This window comes from Pholcus phalangioides, unplaced genomic scaffold (assembly GCF_987345545.1).
Source record: "Pholcus phalangioides strain wild (caught in Gottingen) unplaced genomic scaffold, Ppha-v1.0 ptg000003l_1, whole genome shotgun sequence".
NCBI lineage: Eukaryota > Metazoa > Arthropoda > Arachnida > Araneae > Pholcidae > Pholcus > Pholcus phalangioides.
In genome coordinates, this window is record NW_028301596.1 from 11,785,074 (window position 1) to 11,801,928 (window position 16,855).

At 38.6% G+C, this 16,855-nt stretch overlaps 1 protein-coding gene across 1 annotated transcript; it reads right to left on the reverse strand.

Moving 5' to 3' along the window:
• Positions 1-309: 309 nt before the first annotated feature.
• Positions 310-16,446, reverse strand: LOC149088036 (proteasome subunit alpha type-6-like). The gene is made up of 7 exons (XM_089244079.1): positions 16,311-16,446; positions 13,410-13,504; positions 10,065-10,146; positions 9,547-9,702; positions 8,176-8,354; positions 7,919-8,013; positions 310-460 (listed from the first exon to the last, which is right to left on the reverse strand). Exons 1-7 carry the CDS (start codon positions 16,384-16,386, stop codon positions 403-405), a joined length of 741 nt encoding a protein of 246 aa, XP_089100205.1. The 5' UTR covers positions 16,387-16,446; the 3' UTR covers positions 310-402.
• Between the last annotated feature and the right edge of the window lie 409 nt (positions 16,447-16,855).

Below are 16,855 nucleotides of genomic sequence, written 5' to 3' on the forward strand. Positions count from 1 at the left end.
AAGAATCTTCTGCAACTGATGGTCACAGATATAATGGGAATTGTTAGATGTAGCCCGAGCTACTGTGGATGCTCATATTGAAATGTAGTTTACACAAATCAAAGTAAACATTAATTATACACTGTTTGTGCATCATTGTAAGTATTACGTCATATTTTAAGTTATTGTGATACAGCACCATCTGTGAGCGAAATTCTAAATTTCTTTATATAAATTTACCAAAAAACAAACTTTGCAGCATAATTATTTTAGTGTACTAATATTTGTTCAAATAAAAATAGTGCACCAGTTACAAATATATAGGCAGGATTATTGTGAAAAATGTGTTTTTAATAGAAAATAAGGGAAAAAAATTACTGAGTCCCAATGAAAAGGGGAAAAACATGTTATTGAGTTTCAACATCAATCCTTTTCTGCAATAGCGACTAAGAAGGCTTCAATTTCTTGTTCGGAGAGAGTCCTGAAACATTAGATTATTGATATAACTGTTTAATAAAACAAAGTTTAATCACATTCATAAGTCAGGTATCAACTTTTCTGTTATTAGAGGTTCACATTGTGAATGTCCTACCATAAATTACATACAAATGGAAGACTATACTCCCTGTTCTGTTATACCGAGAATGCAGTGAAATTCATGATACTTGGGGAGAAACATGTCGTTTGTGATGGAATATATTTATTTTCTGATCTGGTGTAATTATCATAGCGGTATCGATATATACATGGTGAACATGACCTGTTCTGCCAAATGCAAGTGGGGGAGGGGGGATGATAGACGAGCCCAAGTGAAAAATGAAACACCTTACCGACCCTGTCCTATCTCAACCTGTTTTTAAGTTATTGTGAATAATCGATTATAAAAAAAATGAATAAAGTCTGGAAAAAACCCATATTTGCGTAGTTTCTGCAAGACCTACAAGCAAACTAAACACTTATATTTCGAAAGAGCAAAAAAAAATCCTCTAAGGTGACACTAATTTAGTCGAAATATCTGGAATTAAATACAGATTTTCTGTAGATAGAGGCAGTGTCACCTTATAAGATTTTTTTCTGCAAAATCGAATTGTCGCCAAAATCTGCAACCTCCAATCCCGAATTTTCAGTGCATATCTACTTTAACAAATGCGGATTTCAGTGAGGGCTAAATTTCTCCTGAACCAGAACACTGATATGGTTTACTGTAAGGTTCTTTCAAAAGCTGGTGGAATGGACAAGTTTTTGGCAAATTTGACAGATTGTAGCTAGAAGGATGTTTGCAGAATTCACAATTAAAATTTTTGAGGAAAATTCAAATTTGAACTTCACCACTCTTTCAGCATTTATAGCTCGCCATCAAATCCAAATATTTCAACGAAATTGGTGTCAACTTATCGGATTTTTCCTGCTCTTTCTGAATATGTGTGTAGCTTGCATGTTGATCTTTCAGAAGCTTCACAAATTTGAGATTTTTCAGACTTCACACATTTTTTTATCCATAACTGATTATCCACCATAACTCAAAAACTGTTCAAGATATGAAAGTGTTGGCAGGGTGTTTTATGTTCCATTTGAGCTGATCAGCCAGCCACCCCCCCCCCTACCTTTCATTTGGCAACACAGGTCAAGTTCACCCTGTATAAAATTGTCTGACTCAGGCAACAATGGCTTTAACAATTTTTATTCTGGAATGTTTAAATTGGTTTCTGTGGTTCCCATACAACACGTTTCAGACATGTTATATCAGATTACAATGGTTTATCACTTCCTCAATTTATATGGAGGTTAATGCGGGCAGCACAGGGTATTTTTGCTAGTATCATTATACAGGGCAATGTTTTATAGAATTTCCACAGCATTAGACAACATACATGGTTTATGCTGGTTGTTATAAACTAGCTATGGCTGTAACACTGGTGGATGTGTACTGACAGATTAAAATACTGTATGTTGATAGGCAATGTGAATTAACTTTAATTTTACAGTGTAGCGACCTCTACTTGAACTTTCACCGACTGCGGAAAAATTATGACGTCGCACTTCGCAATTTTCTGATGCGAATATTTTGTTACCTAGCAACGCAAGTTGCGATAAAAAATCGAATGTTTTTCTTCGCAGTCGGCAAGCAACCAATGTCATGTGATGTCTTTCTTTTTTTATGTGTCCGTACCAAATTAAACATGTATTATATAAAACCTTCTGATTGTTATTATATTTAATAATGGAGCTCAACAACCGGTCCTACAGATAGGTGCCTACACACCGGTGCCGTGCATCGGTCCCTAAACTGGGTGCCTAAACTGGCGACGCCGGACGTGATTTCGAACAGCGCCATGATTTCGAACAGCAAGCTTCTCAAGGTAAGCGAGTAATCGTTTCCTCCGTTCCAAATGGACAATCCGCCGAATGTCGATCGCGTCGCTATAAAGCCGCCTCCATTTTGGAGAAACAATCCAAACTTGTGGTTTATCCAACTAGAAGCACAATTCTCGATCGCAGCGATAACTGCCGATGCTACGAAGTTCAACCATACTATCGCTGGTATCGATGCCGATATTTTATCGACAGTCCAAGATTTAGTTCTAGAACCTCCCCAGCAGAATAAATACGACGCGCTGAAGACACAATTGATTCAGGTTTACGCGGAGAGCGAATCATCGAAAATCCGTACGCTACTGCAAGGTTTAGAACTGGGAGATCAAAAACCATCGCATCTGCTTGCCCGAATGCGTGAGCTTGCCGGACGTAACTTTAGTGATGACTTGCTGAAATCGTTGTGGTTAGCGCGACTCCCAGCTAACGTCCAAGCTATACTAACTGCTTCGAGCGAAGGGCTTCCACAACTCGCTTCGATGGCAGATAAAATCGCTGAGTTGGCCATTCCAAATATCTGTTCAGCATCCGGTCGACCTGAGAACGCAATCAGCCAATCACTGAAGCAACAAGTCGCAGCTCTGACCAAAGAGTTGAGTGAGCTGAAGGCCGCTATTCACACTTCACAGCGACAGCCTAGACCTTGATTCCGTCATCGAGAATGGTATTCTCGTTCGCGATCCCACAGCCGAGCCCAATACAAACAAGCTAAAAATGGCTTCTGCTTCTATCACACCAGTTTCGGAGCTCAGGCTAAGAAATGTCAACAGCCCTGCTCCTTCAAAATCTCACCGGGAAACTAATAAGGCAGTCGTCCACTGGCCAAGGCCACGGCTGCCAATTCGTCGACAGAGTCATACTGGCCGATCCTTCCACCAACTGGACTTTTTTGATCGACACGGGCGCTGATGTGTCAGTCGTCCCGCGAACTGTCGTCAATACCCACAAGAAACCCGAGAAGTTGATTCTTACAGCCGCCAATGGTTCCTCTATCTCAACTTACGGTACCAAACTTCTAACATTGAATTTGAACCTCCGAAGGACATTTGCTTGGCCGTTCATCATAGCCGACGTAACCCGACCAATTATTGGTGTAGATTTTCTATCGCATTTCAACCTGTTAGTCGATAGCAAACATCATCGCCTCATCGATGGAACGACCCTGCTATCCACCACTTGTTCCATTGCAAGAAATATCGCAGCTCCATCTTTTTGCTTGAACGGTATCGATCTATTATCATCGCCATATCGGGATATAGTCAAAGAGTTTCCTGATATTCTCCGTCCACACATCCAAAATAAGAAAATTAAAGAGCACAATATCAAGCACTTCATTGAGACTACAGGTCCACCAGTTTTTGCCCGACCTCGACGGCTTTCCACGGAAAAGTTGAAAGTTGCGCGAAAAGAGTTCGAGTTCATGATGCAACAAGGACTTTGTCAGCCTTCGAAGAGCAGTTGGTCTAGTCCACTCCATCTAGTGCCAAAGAAATCTGGCGACTGGAGACCGTGTGGAGACTATAGAGCACTAAACAAAATCACAGTTCCTGATCGTTACCCGATTCCTTTCCTCACAGATTGCTCGCACATTCTCCACGGAACGACAATATATTCCTCAATCGACCTGATTAGAGCGTATCAACAAATTCCAGTGCACGAGCCGGATATTCCAAAAACAGCAATTACTACGCCGTTTGGACTCTTCGAATTTCCGTATATGACCTTTGGATTACGCAATGCAGCGCAGACCTTCCAGAGATTCATGAATACGATCCTACAAGGATTGGAATTCGCATTCTGTTATTTAGACGATATCCTGGTAGCTTCTCCAGACGAGCAAACTCATCTCCAACACTTATGTGAAGTATTCAGTCGACTTGACGAATACGGACTGTGCATAAATGTGCCAAAATGCATATTTGGCGTCCCGACCATCAAATTCTTGGGATATGAAATTAGCAAGAATGGACTCAAACCGTTATCCGCCAAAGTAGATGTCATCAAGAACTTTATGCAACCCGCTTCCGCCACTTCCTTGCGCCGATTTCTGGGCATGTTGAATTTTTACCACCGGTTCATACCTAAGTGTGCGGACCTGCAGCGACCACTCACCGCTATGTTAGCAGGTCATGCGAAAAACAGCCGGAAACCACTCAATTGGACTCAACAAGCTTTACAAGCCTTTGCCGATGTCAAGGAAGCGCTATGCAACGCCACTTTGCTCGTTCATCCAAAGCCAAACGCGCACATTTCTCTCGTAGCAGATGCATCGGACAATGCCATCGGTGCAGTGTTACAGCAAGAGCATGACGGTGTGATCCAACCCCTCAGTTTTTTCTCTCGCACACTCTCCCAGTCTCAAGTAAAATACAGTGCGTATGACAGAGAACTTCTAGCTATTTATAGCGCAGTTAAACATTTCAAATGACAGCTAGAAGGACGTAATTTTACCATTTATAGTGACCATCGTCCACTGATGTATGCCTTCAAACAAGACCCGAACAAAGCTTCGCCTCGACAACTATGGCAATTAAATTATATCGCAGAATTTACTACTGATATCAGGTATATTCCCGGACCAAACAATGTAGTTGACACTTTGTCACGCATCGCAACTATTGCTTCTCCATCACCAATCGACTATGATGCGATTGCCGACTCTCAATGTGACAATGAATTACGTGAATTCCAACAAAGCTCATCATTGAAAATCGTCAAACTGCGTTTGCCGGACAGTAATATAACGAAGCACTTGTTTTGTGACATTTCTACGGGACACATCCGTCCTTATATTCCAGAATCACACAGAAGACAAGCTTTCGAATCACTCCATACGCTTTCTCATTCAGGTATCAAAGCTACTACCAAGTTGGTTTCTCAACGCTTCATCTGGCGCAACCTCAAAAAAGATTGTCAGGCGTGGACTAGAGCATGCATTGCATGCCAACGTTCTAAAGTTCACCGACACACTCGTTCCGCTCTGGCCGAATTCAAAGTACCAAACAATAGATTTCAACACATCAATCTCGACATAGTTGGCCCATTGCCATTATGCCAAGGCTCACGGTACCTCCTAACGATAATAGACAGATATTCCAGATGGATCGAAGCCGCACCTATGCCAGACCAAACTGCCGAAACAGTCGCCAAAGCCCTAATTGCGACCTGGTTTGCCAGATTTGGCATACCACAGAAGATTACCACAGACCAAGGAAGACAGTTTGAGAGTCATCTTTTCCAAACCTTAAGCAGATACCTCGGATTCCAACATCACAAGACGAACGCATATCATCCTCAGGCGAATGGACTCATCGAGAGACAACACCGATCTCTGAAAACTGCCCTAAGATGCCGAATCCAATCCCATGCAGCTTGGGTTGACGCTCTTCCATTAGCACTACTAGGCCTGAGATCCGCAGTGAAAGAAGATTTAGGATGCTCCTCCGCCGAAATCCTCTACGGATCACCATTGCAACTGCCTGGCGAGTACTTCTCCGCAATACCAGACATCAAACAATCCGATTTCGTCCATCAACTTCAAAAACTAATGCGTTCAATGAAACCCATACCTACAACAACTCACGGATCTACGCCAACATATGTTCCTACATGTCTACAATCCGCATCTCATGTCTTCCTGCGTAACGATGCACCACACTCTGCCTTGCAACCAACGTATCAAGGCCCATTTCTGGTCAAAGATCGACGAGATAAATTCTTCGACATCGACTTCAACGGGACATCCAGGAGAATCTCCATCGATCGGTTGATCCCAGCTTTCCTAAGTGACCAGCATACCCAAGTGCCTTCGACGTCACCCGTCCGTCCAAGTACAGTGCCAGCAACTGTGACTCGTTCCGGTCGTCATGTCCACTTCCCCGACAGATACTCGACCACGACATTTCGTTGACACTAGGGGGGGAGTGTGTAGCGACCTCTACTTGAACTTTCACCGACTGCGGAAAAATTATGACGTCGCACTTCGCAATTTTCTGATGCGAATATTTTGTTACCTAGCAACGCAAGTTGCGATAAAAAATCGAATGTTTTTCTTCGCAGTCGGCAAGCAACCAATGTCATGTGATGTCTTTCTTTTTTATGTGTCCGTACCAAATTAAACATGTATTATATAAAACCTTCTGATTGTTATTATATTTAATAATGGAGCTCAACAACCGGTCCTACAGATAGGTGCCTACACACCGGTGCCGTGCATCGGTCCCTAAACTGGGTGCCCAAAACAGTTTACAAGGTCAGCAAATTTTTGCAATCTCAATAAAAAATTTAGCTTTGAGAACTTGTCCTGAACTCTTTTTCAAGAATATCATTGAATGGTTCCAAGATGCACAAAAATATCAGATGCAAAATTTCGCTGACTCCATGTTTCTCCACGGATACATCAGTGTAGTACAGAATGATTCAGAACTCACAAGCAAATTTTTAAGGAGCAATAGAAGACATCTAAGCAAGCAATTTTCTTCAAACAATTCATGGTCTACCATCTACTGGGTTACCAGATTCGAAAACAGAAAGAACGACGCCTGCTTGCACACCCTCAATAATGTCACTGTCCCCAATACATTGGAGCCTCACATAACTGACATTCCCTGTTAATAGGTGATTTGTGATCCCCTGGTCCAGTGGAATAGGGCTGTAATGTATTTCACTCCCTGTAAGCGAACACTCCCAACAGCGGACAGTGAAATTAGACGAACTCCTGCAGGATACAGGAAAGTGAGGACACCCCAAGAAACTTTAGCTTAATAAACCAATGCAATCGCTAAAAGGTTTTTTATTTGGCATGTATCATTGAAAATACTTGAAGTACAGTCTATTGGCTTCCAGAGCATGCTTGTCCTAAGCACCATACACTAAATGAGTGTCCACCTTTCCACTCCTTCTGCAATCAGGGTTGGCAAAAACCCAGTTTTTTTCCATAAAAAACCAACCCACTGAATTTTCCGGGTTTATGAAACTGAAGCACAAAGAAAGAAAGTTATATATGCTGTAGCCACATAAAATATAATGACCTAGTAATGTATGACAACTATGATACGAATCGTAGATTGTAACAGAAAATTCTAGGGGGGGGGGGGGACACCAAAATTGTTTTCCATCCTGTTATGATAACTGGGTTTCCCAAAAGTTTTTCTCTAAGCCCAATAATCAAAATAGCATCGAATACATAGATTTATAAATGTATTTCTCTTTAGATAGAGTATGACAATGAAATAACGCCATTAGAAAGTATACTGTAATACTGTTTGCAAGTAAGTGCAGTTTAAGGTGTAATTTTGAAAGGGTTTTTGCAATGTTTTGTTTTTTTTTGGGTTGGGAAAAATCAGACCAACCCTGCCTGCAATTTGTGATAGAAGTGTTGATAAGTGTCACAACTAGGCACCCATTTTCAAATACAGCATCATTCATTCAGCAGCTTACATTACAACCCTGCATCACATGACAAAAATTGCTTGTTAAGATGTGTTCCATCACTGTGGGTTTTGAATTATCCTGTATCTTGAATTTTTTAAAACAATGAATAAATAAAAGTTAACTTTCATCATACCTAAATTTTGGATGGTCCTTTGATACAACACCAACTTCTATCTCGCTTGACTTGAAATCAGCAGACAGAACAGTTGCTAAAGTTGTTATGGCCAACTACAAAAATAATAAACATGTGGCAAAAATAACATTCATGTGATTTCTTAATCAGTGTTACAAACAAAAGCATCAGCAACAAAAATAGAAAGCAACTCAAACTCCAAGTAAATCATTATAAGAAATTAACAGGTTTCCAGAATTACAATCACAATAATTCACCTGGATAGCCTCGTCAAATTCATAATCCCTCTTCTTCTTGAACTTCTTCTCCAAATAGCTGTTGGCCTCTGTTTGCTTGACGCCAGCACTAGTTGCTCGATAGCCACAGTAATATCCAGCTGGATCGGCTTTGTACAGTTGTGCACCGTCTTCATCGTCATAAGCAATCAGCATCATACCTGAAACATAAACACTGTTTTAGAAAACTGGCACCCTTTTTCAAAACATGTAGAAGTCAGTTATAACGACAGCTTACAATCATGGGAAAGCTGTCATTATAGTGGGCTTCTTGTTACATGCAAATTTAATCTTATTTGCATTGTCTGGTGGAACTTGGTATTAACCTGCAATTTTTTATTTATTTATTTGCAATGAATTTTGTATTCTTGAAACTATTCTGCCGTCAGACGGAATTTATGGCCTTATTAATATTTTACTTCTTATCAGAGAGACTTTTTGCCCCAATTTTTCCGGCCATTCAGAAATGACTTGAACCTAAAAGTCCATGTCAATGGAAGATGACCGTAGTATGGAAGCCACTAAAAGTGTCAAAAGTCGCGGATACTATCCTCCTCTTTCCAGAAGCATAAATGTGCAAATTTTCACTTTTTTGTCATCTACTGGTTGGATACCTTATTTTGCTACCTGTTTTCCCTGAAACGTGAATGTGTATCCCTATTGAATTGGAACCATGGGCGGAGATAGACTTGGAAGTCTGGGGGAGGCACAATGACGATGTCAATCCATATATACATTAGATCAGTTGACTCCACCTTTGACGCTGCCCTCCCCCTCGTATCTCCGCCCATGATTGGAACACATATTACAAAAAATTTTTAGGAAAATAACTTACATGGAGTACATTCAAAAGTCATTTCCCACATTCTTTTTTTTCCAAGGATATTGAACATTTGTGCTTCTGGCATATGGGGGGGGGGGGGGAGATAGTGGTAATATGTAACGTCTAAGAATCAGGGAAATAAGTAAAAAATTTTGATTTTTCCCTGTGTCCATCCTTTATTCAAATGCATCAGCATAATGTTCACCAGGAGCATGTGTGATAAGTTACTGTAATCCACTTTTTTGACTAGACTTCATAGGGGTCGTTCAAGTATTACGTCATCATCAATGGGGGGGGGGGGTTCCGATTTGCTGACTTTTGATGACAAGGGGGGTTTGGATAATGCGTACGTCATCTACTACCCTTTATGAATATATGAGTTAAGATTCAGAGGGGCAGAGCTGATGACGAAATTCTGCTGAGGGGAGGGAGTCAAAAATGGCTAAATTTGCTTACGTAATACTTGAATGGCCCCATAGTAATAATAACCCCAACTGGAAAAAACATGGAATAACCACAGATATACTCACTGCACCCAAGGGGACGCATCTCAGCGTTTTGAGTATAAACTTGAGCTATATCTGCGATGCGTTTGCACAGCATATGGACCGGAATTTCATATCCATACTGATATTTCCAGTTAGCAGCTTCATACCTGGCTCTATACACTTGGGACTGTGAATCAGCTGCAAAAATAAATGCAACACATTAAGTCAACAAACGAGTAAAATTAAATTATTCACACATATATGCATGTGTAACATTAGTTTCCACTTCAAAAAAAAAAAACAGTACGATATTGTAAAAATCAAGACAATTTATAATTACAATATTTCAAAGCTACGTTACCTATACCATTCCGAAATTAGAACAATTTTGTAACATCGAACTAATAATAATATTAGTATTAAAAAAATTGAAGAAAAAGTAAATAACCGTGACAAGTAATAAAAGTATTTGTTTATTTCTACAGGGTACATAGTTAACAACACAAAATTACTGATGAACGTTGTGATCCTAGATGCATACTTTTATGTGACTTACTAACCTATTAAACCAGTCATACAGCATCCTACGCTATCAGTGAGATGAAACATATGAGTTATAGATTTTGGATCAACCAGCTTATCCTGCAAGAAAAAAAAAAAACATGAATATCAAATAACAAAGAAAAACAAAAAGTTACATGAAATTAAAGTACGATTATGTGTTATTTCATATCAGAAGATCTTTACTGTACAAGCCAATATAAATTCCACCAATTTCATAATTCTTGTTTTGACCCCAGAGCTCTAATTTTGAATTCATTGTTGTTCATTTTTCAAGGGAATTTCGGTGTCGTCACTAAAAAATTTAAAAAAATCACAATCAAACCTGCCACTGAGGAAAAGTTTTGTTTTGCAGAACGTCATTAGTTGATAAATACTACTGGTTGAAAGATAAGTGAAATTTGATGAAAAGTTGTGATATTTTCTATGTTACTTTGCTAAATGCTCTTCCTGGTTTTGCTATACTGATATCTCTTTTCACACTCCCAATGTGGCTCTCAGCGGATTTTTGCACAAAAAAAGAACTTGCACAAACACATTAAAAACTTGATATTTCATGTTTAGCACCAAATAAACAAAGACGGAGGTGAAGAGGAGTAATAAAAACTAACTCAATTTTATCCATAGCATAACTTGGCGCCACATGGGAGGTCTGATTCCCCCTACCCTCTTTGACAACAACGCTGATGACACCAGAAGGTTGTTCGTGATACAGGATCATACCAGAATGTTAAAGATTTGTCTAAATTTCTCTTTTTTTCATATAAGATGTGCTCGCCAAGAGGAAACTCAAGTGTATGATAAACTAGTGTAGCTCTTGCTTAAGGTATCCGACTACCTTTCTTGTCACTTTTCTTTAAAATGGTTCTGGAGTGAACTTGAAATACATTTTTTGATAGAAAGTGTCTCGAAATGGTGAAAACAGTGAAAAATTGTGGTGTATTATATTTTCTATGAAAAAGCCTTTTTATGTCAAATTTTAGGCAAAATTCATGTGATATTCGAAACACGATTGCAAATATTTTTATTAATGAAATGCTTTGTGATTTTCACAATGCATTTAGCTAGTAATGTTACAGAATATGAACCAAAATTTAAAGGATTGCATGATATGTTCATAAGTTACACCAAAATATGTTTAAGTACACGTGAATTTTTTTGAAATTTCATCCTACATTTTGTCTATAAAACACTGTAATTCAAAAAATATATGTCATAGACCTTAGATTTTGGTTCATAACCTTAACAATATATAGCAAAATATCACATTAAAATTTCGTAAGGGTGCAATGAATCAATTTTTACAAATCGTGTCACAAAGTCAAGTAAAATGTCAAAAATAACATTCTTTGTAAAACATGTTTAAAGTCTTTATTCGTGTATTATTTGTATGTAAAAACGCAACACTAAAGTGAATGTAACTTTGATTCTAAGCATCATATAAACAAAACAAGGCCTGTTTTGGAATCACAACAAATAGGACTTTTATAAAAAATGAGAATCCATATTTTCTTCCAAAATGACGTTTTCAACGTAGTCGGATACCTTAAAGAAAGAAAACCCAAATCATGTTCTCCATGATTTCTAGAGCATGGAATTGCCATTTATGAATCAGTTGTTCTGTGGATTAAATCATCCCGAATGGAATTTAAATTGATTTGTTTTGTGCTTTTACTCTCATCTGAAGGTGTCTTGTACAGAAAGTTTTTCGTACAGAATCTGAAGAGAAAAACCAATACCACAGACTGGTGGAAATAAAAAGGATTGAAGATTTTACTGTTGTAGGCCTGTTGCTCTCTTTGGCGAGACTTTTTAACAGGGAGATCAGCTTGTATTCTCATCTCAAAGTTGGGAACCACAGAAAAAGTTGTATAGCACTGAAATACACGATGGCAGAGCTGACAACTTTGTAGAATGAGAATTAAGCCAGGTTTTCCTAGGAGTAGGTTTCTACAGCTCGTGCAGCATGAAAATGCTGATTGGCCCAATCCCCTCCTTCATGCCGCACATGGGGCAATGAACGAATGAACACCAGGGTCTCTGCCACCGGACTTATCCCGTTGCAGAGATCTCTTCCAGCCCAGCTTCGTGGCAGAGTCTGAAACAAAGTGAGTGTGCACACCTAACAGTGAGTGTGTAGCTAGTGTTTTGTATGACATTTCAGTGCTGCCATCTATACTTCTAACTGTGAGTGAAGTGACGCACATGGCGCAGAAATACTCCTAGGAAAACCAGGCTTTAAGGAGATTTTTTCGAGGATCCAAATATAAAAGGGATTTATTGAAAAACAATACAGGGATTTTTCACTAACAAAAGTAAAACTGTATGGATGATTTTTCCCCTTTGCAAAAATGTGACACTGTGCAAGTTATCACCGATTAACATCAAGTCACAAATCTTTGCCAACAAGTTTCTAATCCAACCTTTGCCAACCTTTCTAATCAAATCACAACAAAAAAATATCAGTAGAGCTAGAATTAGGACATATGGTCAAAGCATACACAAGCCATTGTGACAATTTCATATGTTGAAAGGTAGAATTGACACAAGCTGCTAAAGAGCTAAGATTCCATGAGCAATGTTGAATCAAATTTGGAGGTTTATTATCATCTCATTACCTTGGCTCTTTCAAAATTTTCACAGTGATCGCTCCAAGAACCTCAGTTAGCACTGGGTTTCTGAATATGAACACAAAATCTAAATGGGTCGGTGTGTGTGTATATTTAATTTAATACTTTCTTTGATGGCCCCAGAATTCTTGCTCGCAGTGTTCTCTCAATTGTTTTGGTGTTACCTTTTTGAATTTGATTGAGTGCCTTCATTCATTTAGATGCTACGCTATTTCTTTTTTGGCAACCATCTGGAATTTCACGATGCGAGCAAGAAAAAAATCTGCCACCAAGTCGCAAAAAAAAAAAAACCTGAGCAAAATTGAAAATCACAGAATTCGGCGTAACCTTGTTTACAGAATCGTAGCCAATGGAAGAAACTTTTTTTCAGGATAAATTCTTTGGGAATAATGTTTTCCCCCACAAAAGTATGGATTTTTTACAATCACAGTTAAAATTTGGAATATGAAATTAATTTTAAAGAATCCGGGAGATGGAGTAGAAATTGAAGGGGAAATGCTTGGTGCAGAACACCGTACTTATAGCAAAAAAAAAAAAAAATCAGGAATCTTTCCACGCTCACACAACTTGTACAGGTCTAATCCAACTATATTGAGGGAGGCCAAAAGATGTTTCTGTAAGAATGTAGGGTGGCCAAATTGTTTTTGAGCAAAATTCCACCCTGGATTGCAGGGGGGGGGGGGGGGGAAGATAGAAGATACATTTCATACTTACAGGAACTTTCTTCTGTGTCACCATAACGGCACAATCCTTGCTCTTCAGACCAACCGAGGTCAATCCTCCCTGGTTTATAGCTTTGAAAGCATACTCTGCAAAAAAAAAAACATATCAGGCATGAGCATATAATATGTACGATAATCAACGATAATAAAATTATATGTCCTCATGTGGGGGGGGGGGGGGAGGAGGGAAGTCTATATTAACATTCTGCACCCATGATCATCATTTTGTCTTTTGCTGAGAAACATCTTGAAATATATCCTTTAGACCCATCACTGATTATATTCCACAGGTTGTTGAAGAACATGGGCCATTACAGAATAAAAGTAGGTCTATATACATTTGATGAACCATTTTCAGAAATTTCAGGTATTTGACATAATAAAGCTAGCCAGTGACACCTATATCGTGTTTATGCAGTATGTTTCTGTTTTAGTTGTAGTATGTTTCTGCATAATTGTAAATTTGAGTTAGTTCTGAATAAACAGTTAATCCTTTTCCCACCCATTTTCAACCAAGTCAAGTCAACACATATACCTAACAGTCTGAGCATGCATCTAGTGTTGTGCGCAAACTTTTAGTACTGCCATCTATTTTCAAAACTGATTGAATATCTGTGCCCACTGCTCTCCATGGCAAGACTTTTTAACAGGGAGATAATAAGCTAGCATTGACAACCCAAAGTCAGGAACCGCAGAAAACCAACTTGAGCTGACCACCAACTGTGCCACAGCCGGGTCCTCGTGATGTGAGTCCATCACTATAACTACAGGACCAGACAGTGGCAATAATAGCCAGAAGTTGTAGGAACAGCTCAGCTATAACACAATCTGTTTTTTCTCCAGTAATTTACTTCATTTTAGCGTGAGTCAAGCCCTTTCTTCCATCAGCATTTTTTTTATTTTCCCTGTGTGCTATTATTTATTTCGGATTATAGATTTGCCACCAAAGTCAACCCCTAGAGGTCACTAGCAATAATAGGTTTTTGTGATGTGTTTGAATCTCAGAAGTCTGAAGCTTAATTTCCTTGTCTCGTACCATTCATACAGTACATTACTTTCAGTTTATCCCATTTTTTTTTAAAACTGGACATTTCATGTTTTCGGTGTCTCATTACTTTTTTGCATTCTAGCCGTAACCCAATGTTTTAATCCTCCAATCATGTTTTTATTGAACACAGCTAGACTTTTTTGCCCTCACCCCATTGTATATTATGTAAAAGATATTTTACTAAAAGAATTTTTATACCAGAATTATGTTTTTATTTATAACCAGTTAATTTTATACAAAGTTGTTTTAATTTTTAATCTTGATCCTGCATGTGAGCTAGGATGTAATATTTTTATGCTTGATCCTTTATTTAATCTAGGATAGCCATCTTCAACTTGTTGCTCGCAAGCACCATGGTGCTCCAAGAAGAACCCAGAGTGCTTGGTGCTAGTGTCAAATTTCAGGCTCACGAGAGCTTAATCAACATCCCGATTAAACAACTTGTACAAATTACATGCAATCCCCAAAGCAGAATGTTTAGCACTGTTCTGCGACGAGCCCTCAGCTGACTGGAAATGTTCTGCAGTGAAAATCCCCATACATGTAAGTGTTTTTTTTTTTTGCCCTTTTTCTGAAAATTCTTCCAAATTGTTCTGCAGTAGCGGTAATTGTTCTGCTGCTTTGGGGCATGCAACTAATATTTAGATCATCCTGATTTCATGCAGTCCTATGTCAAACTTGCTGTAAAAGTGCTCTTTTGATGACGGGTACAGACAGTGCTCGAGGCAAAAAAAAAAAAAATGATTGAAGCCTTCTAGCCTAGGAAGTTGCAGCTGTGGTGGTAGAGTGGTCTTAGCGACAGACTCGCATCGCGAGGACCCAGGTTCAAACCAAAACATTGTCATAGTGGTGGTCGGCTGAAGTTTTCTGTGGTTGAGGCGCCAATACAAGCCGATCTCCTCTTTAAAAAGTCGCACCACAGAGAGCAAGAGACCTACAATAATAAATCAATTATAGCTAAAAAAAAAAAAAAATGGCAGCAGTATAACAAGCATTACACAGAAACAAGCTTCACATTAGGTTTGCGACACACACATTCCAACATGTACCAATCATTAGAAGTTCCGCAGAGGAATATGGCGAGGTGCATGTGTGGTTTAGTAGTAGCCTAGGATGTTTTATTTAAATCTCATTCCTTACAATGTTTTGTTCGCTGCTTTTATCGTTTATACTATAGCTATTTTTAAATTGATCATTTACCGAAATTTTCAACAGCAGCTTATTATAACTGTTTGCATCAGTGACACTGTTGGAGTAGGCAATAAACGCTTGTCAATGTAATAAGCACCTACAACAAATGAATATCAAGCAAACCGAAACCCTTTTCAAAAGATAAATTGCGGTGAATATAAATGGAATTACACGAAATTAGTATGAGCAACATATGGATACTTCTCAAATAGGGTTAGGTGAAGGGGTGTCAGTGTCTTCCTAGCGACACTTGGCTTTTCAACGTGGAGATTAACAAGATAGCACCAATGATTTGCATCTTACTCTCTAGTAAACCAATTAATTATTTGGTTTCCTATCCTGTCATAATTATTGGTGGGAAATCAGAAAAGTCTATTAATTGTGTGAATGACAGCGAAATAAACCCAAAGTATTTGATACAACATAAAGGTAAGCGAAACAAATACAGTTTCGAAATACCATACAACAACTGATTTGGACACCGATTCGTTTTCAAATTTAGCTATCAGTAATAAATGTCAGTTTGATAGACCAATTAATAAATGCCAAGACATCCCCCTCACAATGAGATTAACCAATTAAATGGAGAGACAAAGAGATCAATTTATTTATTGTGGAATTAACAAATGACAAAACTGATTAATGCGAACTTACCAACTTGGTAGAGTCTTCCTTCGGGAGAAAATATAGTGATATGCCGATCAAACCCAGCACTGGTACCGCGCGCCATGATGATGACAATGCCGGAAAAAATTCTACAATTTAGGAAACATTTGATTTGGGAACTTCTGATGAGGATAAACGATGCACCCCGGTTTCCCCTATCCAGATCTTTCCCGAATAATTATTTTGTTCCTCATTTTTTGAATAAGATAAACTCGAAAAATTGATTATTAACGGATTATTATTCATTATTATCACCGAAATACCACATTATTGATGTTAACAATATGCAAGTAGATCATGAAATATGTGACCATACTGTACCGAGAAAAATACGGGTGGATACAATCGAAATATTATCTGAAAACAAGAGGAGTTATCATTATTCATTATTCATATACGATTCAAATAAATCTTTTTTTACCGAACTAAGTATTCCCTCAGAAATAAGCTTTGCACAGCAAAAATTATGAGAATATCCCGTAAATTATAGATTGTATGGTCAGTGATTAAAACAGGATGGGATGACGTCATGA

What these genes read in the sequence shown, in the direction of transcription:
- LOC149088036 (XM_089244079.1), bottom strand. Translation starts at nt 16,386, where the DNA reads ATGGCGCGCGGTACCAGTGCTGGGTTTGATCGGCATATCACTATATTT. An exon ending in GATGCGTCCCCTTGGGTGCA is followed by an intron (nt 8,355 to 9,546) that starts GTGAGTATATCT and finishes TTTATGTTTCAG; the next exon opens with GTATGATGCTGATTGCTTAT. An exon ending in AAGGACCATCCAAAATTTAG is followed by an intron (nt 461 to 7,918) that starts GTATGATGAAAG and finishes CTAATGTTTCAG; the next exon opens with GACTCTCTCCGAACAAGAAA.